The sequence below is a fragment of the Antennarius striatus genome, chromosome 12 (genome assembly GCF_040054535.1).
Source record: "Antennarius striatus isolate MH-2024 chromosome 12, ASM4005453v1, whole genome shotgun sequence".
NCBI lineage: Eukaryota > Metazoa > Chordata > Actinopteri > Lophiiformes > Antennariidae > Antennarius > Antennarius striatus.
The window spans coordinates 6,044,389-6,051,401 of NC_090787.1; the positions used below are offsets into that span (position 1 = coordinate 6,044,389).

The 7,013-nt window shown below is 40.6% G+C and overlaps 1 protein-coding gene across 1 annotated transcript; it reads right to left on the reverse strand.

The window, feature by feature from the left end:
- Window positions 1–4,343: 4,343 nt before the first annotated feature.
- LOC137605191 (olfactory receptor 6N2-like) lies at window positions 4,344–5,255 on the reverse strand. The gene has a single exon (XM_068329675.1). The coding sequence runs from the start codon at window positions 5,253–5,255 to the stop codon at window positions 4,344–4,346; it is 912 nt and encodes a 303-aa protein (XP_068185776.1).
- Between the last annotated feature and the right edge of the window lie 1,758 nt (window positions 5,256–7,013).

Here is a 7,013-nt window from a genome sequence, read left to right on the forward strand (position 1 = left end):
AACGGACCTCACTGTAAAGATAGTAACGGTTCCCTGAACCACAACGTGTTCCTGTCCAACATTCAGGAAAGTGACCTCTTTGGGTCAGTGAAAGGTTTTATGGGGTTTCTTCACCCTCCATGGATCTCATTAAACTCACCACCAAGAACAGCACGTAAACAACTTCATCAATCTCTCGAGACCTGACTTCATCCAAACTATGAGCCTCTTTCTCCATACAAGGACTAAATGTTATCCATGTGTCCGAAACAAGACAGGGTTATAAAATGAAAATCAAAGTTCATTGTTCACTTTATGCTGCACAGACAGAACATGCTAAATGCATTAAACATTAGGATATGTGTCCCAAACAAAAACAAGTTGATATTTGTAGGGTGGTAAGGTGGTGCAGTGGGTAGCTCTGTCGCCGCACAGCAAGGCAGTTCCCAGTTTGAGTCCTGCTCTCTGAGGAGTTTGTTCTCCACTGTTATGGGTGGAGGTACAGTATGGTTAATTGGCCGGTTTCAAACAGTATGGTTAACTGGCCGTTTTCAAACGCACACACACACTCACACCATAGGTGTGATTGTGTTTGTATATTATTCATGCGTATATTGAATAATTATCAAGGGCCTCAAAATGGTAGTGGGGTTTGAACAAATTGGGAATGGGCACCATCATCCAACTGACTGTGCATGCTGTAGTAGTGGTCAATCTATTCTGTTATACACTTTTCAGCCCCCTTACATGTCCTCCCCATGTGAGCCCACAGTCACATCCCAATCTGCGATCTGTCGGACTAGGATTAGGCTGTGATCCGATTTAGCTAGTAGGGGTAAGGGGTGGCTTTGTATGTCTCTTTAGGATTAGTATAACAGCTCTATTATCCCATTGCTCAGTGTGGGGCAATCTATATACTGGACCATTATTGTGATATGTCTCAAGTAAAATGATTGAATTCCCCCGATATAATGGACAGAGCCTCCGGGTGTTGGGCCCGTAAACCAGAGTTGTCACTGTTCCCCTAGGCCTCCTGCCTGGCAGTTCAAAACTCAGCATCCTTCTACCAATATATTCACTATCTCCCCACTGGACATGTCCAAACCATCTCAGTCTGGCCTCTCTGACTTTATCTCCAAAACCTTTAACATGTGCTGTCCCTCTGATGTACTCATTCCTGATCCTATCCTTCCTGGTCACTCCCAGAGAGAACCTCAGCATCTTCATCTCTGCTACCTCCAGCTCTGTCTCCTGTTTTTTCCTCAGTGACACTGTCTCTGTGTCAGTCTGTCCATCACCAGTGCATTATATGTATATACATATGTATGTGTGTGTGTGTGTGTGTGTGTGTGTGTGTGTGTGTGTGTGTGTGTGTGTGTGTGTGTGTGTGTGTGTGTGTGTGTGTGTGTATATATATATATACACAGAGAGAGAGAGAGAGAGTTGCGATATGAGCAATGCTATTTTTAGACCATCAATCACTGGTCAATCACACCAGCGTCTCGCTTGCGCCACAAGGGATACTCAGGGTGTATGGTCGCTCTATGCCAGAGCGTTGTTGACTCCTAGTTTAGTACAGTATTTTTTGCACTATAAGGGGCACCTAAAAGCCTAAAATTTTCTCATAAACCCGTAGTGTGCCTTATAATCCGGTGCGTTTTATATATGGATTAATATTCATATTAATATTGGTTAAAAACATGATCGTTGAAAAAAAGCCGGCAGTCTGGCCACCAGTCATGCCGCACTCCGCCACCAGAGGAGCCCCCTCACAAGGCACTCAGGCCTACGCCCCCTAACAACTCCAGTCAAGGGGCGTCATCGAAGTCCCGGCTCTGACTGAGCTGCTCTGTGACGGTAGAGCAGACTGTAGGAGCACCGGTGATTATATAGCAAAACATAAGGAACTTTCAACAATTCTATTAATAAAGTTTGACTGACTGACTGATCTCAGTATTTCCTAACTATTTGGCGTCGGAAATAACCCACTTTAAACTTAATTAGTCTTAAAAATGCCATTGTGCTGGAATCTGGAATCTAGTGACGGTCCATTCTATTAGTCTGTGGAACACACGGAGAAACTGGCATAAAGGTGAATGAAAGACCCTCAAAGGTGAACTTCCAGCCTTTTCTGAAATTTCAAGAGCAGAGTCACTGCTAGACAAAGGTGCCAAAGGGTGTGCTGCATTGCTTTACAAATGTAGTTGATAGCTCTGGGCGGGCGGCGGAGGGGCGCATTCAGGCTTGTGTATTCTGTCTGCAGCGACATGCTGTGAGATTCACGGCGGTGAGACACCAATGTTTAAGTCAGTTCTAGGAGTAAAACAGCGTCATATTTGCCAGTAAATCAGCAGCCTGACATTAAAAACTAGTTAAAAAATTGTTTAGGACACACAGCAGCAAATAGTAGCACCTCACCTCCGACTGGACTACTGATCCATCAAAACAATATTTAATTAATAAACGAAGACGAACGTCGGAGTTTAAATATCTGCTTCGAACTTCAGATCAGGAAATAATCCGCTCTGTTAGCACTGACTGCACTCGTAATGATTTTAACCAGTTCTTAATGTCAGGTTTTTTTGATATGCGTGTTGACTTCTTTCTAAGATGGCAAAGTGATCAAGTTTCCTTGATGAGGCTCAGAATGGCTTATTGATATAAAAATAGGAACCATTCAAAGGTTGTCAGGAAGTCATGAATGCAATCATGACTGCCTGAGCAGCGCGGCTCTATCTAGTGGACGGATTGTGCAACTACAGCCGCTGCAGTTTATCAAATAAATTTTATTTATTTTTTATTGTGTGTGCCTTATAATCCGGTGCGCCTTATATATGAAATAAATTATAAAACAAACAAATTATTGAGGGTGCGTCCTACAGTCCAGTGCGCCTAATAGTGCGGAAAATACTGTATATCCTGTTAGTCTCCTGTTAGTGTTGTATACTGTATGTCTGTTAGTGTAATGTATGTCTTGTGGTATGTCCTGTCCTGTGTTGTCAGTGTTTCTTTTTTCTCCCAGTGTTTATCCAGTATTTATTAATTACGTATGTTTTGAGCAGTGGATATGTACAATTTCCTCAGGGATTAGTAAAGTATTATCTATCTATCTAGACATTGGAGTTTATACATAACTTGCAAACACATCTGCCATTTGCTTTACTCTTCATGTCACCGGTGTTGTCTGTGCAAATATTTGTACCATTATGGGGCCTTTTCACTACGCTTACTGTTGAAATCGTCGTGAAGATTGTTTATTTTCTCTAACAAGGAAGAATAGAAGAGGCTGTGGTTGCATTTCATTTTTGATGAAAACCTGCCGGCTGCGTTTCCCTCAGGTTTATTAGTGTGTGAACCACTTGACTTCAGCTTGTTTCAGCAATGAGGGACAGGGCAAACGTGGCTTTGCCTTGACACTGACTGTCATAAAAGGTCACTCCCAACCACACAGGACCCAGTAACTACACCTGGCCCACAGTGACCTATGAGTATTGTGAAGTCAGCTTGAATTTGGCGAACTGGCTCTGCTTCGGTCCATTTATGTGTAATCTGTGTATGTGCGTATTCTCATCCAGTCTGTTCACAGAGTCATACAGAGTACAGGCAGAGATACAATAAGCATAAGAGACTGATATCGCCATTGATTTAAACTTTTGGCTTCTGATTTAAGCTCTTTGATAAAGTTTACAATTTATGTAATTCCTCCATCATTCGGACGTGACCACACGGTGTTTCTTGGTGTATGATACAGTGATAAGCTGTTAACTCGCCGGAATAGTTCTTTACCTTTGACATTCATTTTCAAAGTGTCTTCACAATCAGAATCCTCAATAATCCTCAAGGGGGGAATTGATTTCATTACATTCACTCCGCTTTAGAACATAAGTAACAATAAGACGAGCAGATGTGGCTGCAGGCCTTGAATTTTACAATTAAGGGTTACAGTGAAAGGTGTTCAGTTTGAGGATTGTATGATAATGCATTTATCACATGGCCACGCAATAATGTGTTCTATATTTAAAATCATTCATGTTGTATTGATAATCATTAAGAGAGAGTGAGAAATTATAGATACCTAATAAATCCTGACATTATAAAAAATCATTTAAAAATGTTACTCTTATACAGAGTTTAGGATTAATTATTATTTTCATTCATATGCCCATAACATGCATATTGTTATTATTATGCATTTGTAGAGTTCTGACTATTTCATCTGACATGTGAAAAAATTTTGAAGCAACTAAGGAAAATTGAGCAGAACTCCCATTTACAGTAAAAAATGCTCTTTTCTATTTATTATCAACAACAACATCCGATAAATCACATCATTGTTATTACAGATGTCAATGATGATATCATGTTCATTTAATCTTCAACAATCTCTTCAGATGTTTATGGATTTCTTTCATTTTCAGTCCATATATGATTGGATTAAGGAAAGGATGATACAAAATAAGCTGTAAAGTCATTATAAAACGTGCAACTGTGGGAATATTAGATTCTAGTCTGATATTAATGATGTCATACATGCACAGCAAAGAAAAGTTTATCAAAACCAGGAGGTGAGGTAAACAGGTCTCTGCAGCTTTTTTCCTGACTTCCCTGCTACTCCTGTATGTTACTGTAAGTATTTTTGCATAGGTAAAAAGTATGAACAACAAGGGAAGAAGTGCAACACTTATCAAAATGAACACACCATATATTGATATTGTTCTTGAAGGAACACAAGGAAGTTTGTGAATTGTGTTATTGCAGAAAATGCTTTTTAGAGTAAAGTTACAGAGCTTCCTGTTCAGACTCATGATCACAGCTGCCACCATCTCAGCAGCAGGAAGAAGCCAAGCAACAGCCAGAAAGATACAGACAGTGGTTTTCTTCATGATGGTTGGATATTGCAGAGGTTTACATATGGACACATATCTGTCATAGGCCATACCTAACAACAGTAAAAACTCTGAACTACCAAAAGAGTAAAACATGAAATATTGTAGAAGACAGGCTGAGTAAGATATGATCTGTTTTTCAGATAAAAAGTCAATCAAAAGCTTTGGGTAGATCACAGTGCTGAAAAGAACAGAGTTGATTAACAAAGCTGCCATAAAGATGTACATAGGCTCGTGAAGGTTTCGGTGGAACCAGATAATGTACACAATAGTACCATTACTACATATAATGAAGAAATATGCAGTTAAAATTATTATGAAATAAAGATATCTGTATTTGTCAATTTCCACATGCCCACCAAGAGTTAAATATGTCACATTTAAGTCCATTAACTAAATCCAATATTAAACATTGATGGATAAAACAGGTAGAGATTAAGACAGGAATATAGCCTGAAAAACAGACCTCACTTTAAAGATGGTAACGGCTCCCTGAACCAGAACGTGTTCCTGTCCAACGTTCAGGAAAGTGAACTCTTTGGGTCAGTGGAATGTTTTATGCGGTTTCGTCACCCTCCATGGACCTCATTAAACTCACCACCAAGAGTAGCATCTAAACAACTTCATCAATCTCTCGAGGCCTGACTCCATTCAGACTTTGGGCCTGTTTCTCCATACAAGGATTCAATGTCGCCGAAACAAGACAGGGTTATACAATGAAAATGAAAGATCATTGTCCACATTATGCTGCACAGACAGGACATGCTAAATGCTAGTGTTAGAAGAAAAAAGTTGATATTTGCATTGATGTGTGTACATTCTTTACCAAGGATTTACTTTCACACATTCCATCATTAAGGGCCTCAAATGATGGTGGGGTTTGAACAAACAGGAACTGGGCACCATCATCAAACTATCACGACACATTGACCACTACTAGAGCATGTGCTGAGTGACTATCTGGGACACTGCTGGAGAATTTCAAGCGATTGAGAAGGAAATGCTTAAACATACCCATTTTTTATTGTTACATCTCATGCAGGTTATTTTATTCAACAGATGCATTTAAAGGGGTCCTGTTACGTAAAACACATTTTTCAGGTCTTTCCATATACACAATGGTCCTCCCTAACCCTACCAACTTCTGGAATCTGTCAAACAAACACTTCCTGCATCAATACATATTTGGAATCTGTTAGAAATATTGGCTGGACAGCATCAAAACAATTGGTTTGGTCAATGCGCCCGTCTTGACGTAATAACGGTAGTGATTGACAGTGATTGATGTATCCTGAGCCATATCGATTGATTGACACATCTTCAATCAATCAATTCAATCAATCTATTTACTGCGGGTCGGTGCTCCTGTTGATTGCCATTCTGTGACTTTGATGCTGGAAACACTGTCGGCAAAAAGCTGCTTGCAAAGCTCAGTCAGGTATCAGTCAACTGTGGGAAGGCCGTTGAGCACAGACTCGACGTAGATATTGGTATCTTTTATCAGGTCGCAATCTGTAGATGTAGCTCCATCTTTGAGTGGGGAACGAAAAAGTGTGTCTGCTGTTGTGAGATTCTTTCCTGATGTATAAGTGATTGAGTAAGAGTACCTCATCAAGCGCATTCTGAATCATTGTATCCACCAGCGAGTCCAGAGTCTGCCCCCCTACTAGACTCAGCAGAGGCTTATGGTTCGTTTCCATCTCAAAATGTAGTCCTAGGATAAAATCAGTGAACCTCTCACAGGCCCATGTCAGTGCTAATGTCGCTGTTCTGTTTGTACTGCCTGTGTTGTCCTGCCTGTATTGTACTGCCTGTATTGTACTGCCTGTATTGTAGTGCCTGTATTGTACTGCCTGTATTGTACTGCCTGTATTGTACTGCCTGTGTTGTCCTGCCTGTGTTGTCCTGCCTGTGTTGTACTACCTGTGTTGTACTGTTTGTGTTGTACTGCCTGTGTTGTCCTGCCTGTGTTGTCCTGCCTGTGTTGTACTGCCTGTGTTGTACTGTTTGTGTTGTACTGCCTGTTTACCGTGGGTCAGAGAGGACTGTAATTTCATTTGTGCTGTATGTCGTGCATATGTGGTATATTTGACAGTAAAGCTGACTTTGACTTTGAATATGCCAACTCAAAGTAGGGAGGAGCAGCAC

Excerpts from the sequence above, each read along its gene's own strand:
- LOC137605191 (XM_068329675.1), bottom strand. The coding sequence starts at position 5,255 with ATGGACTTAAATGTGACATATTTAACTCTTGGTGGGCATGTGGAAATT.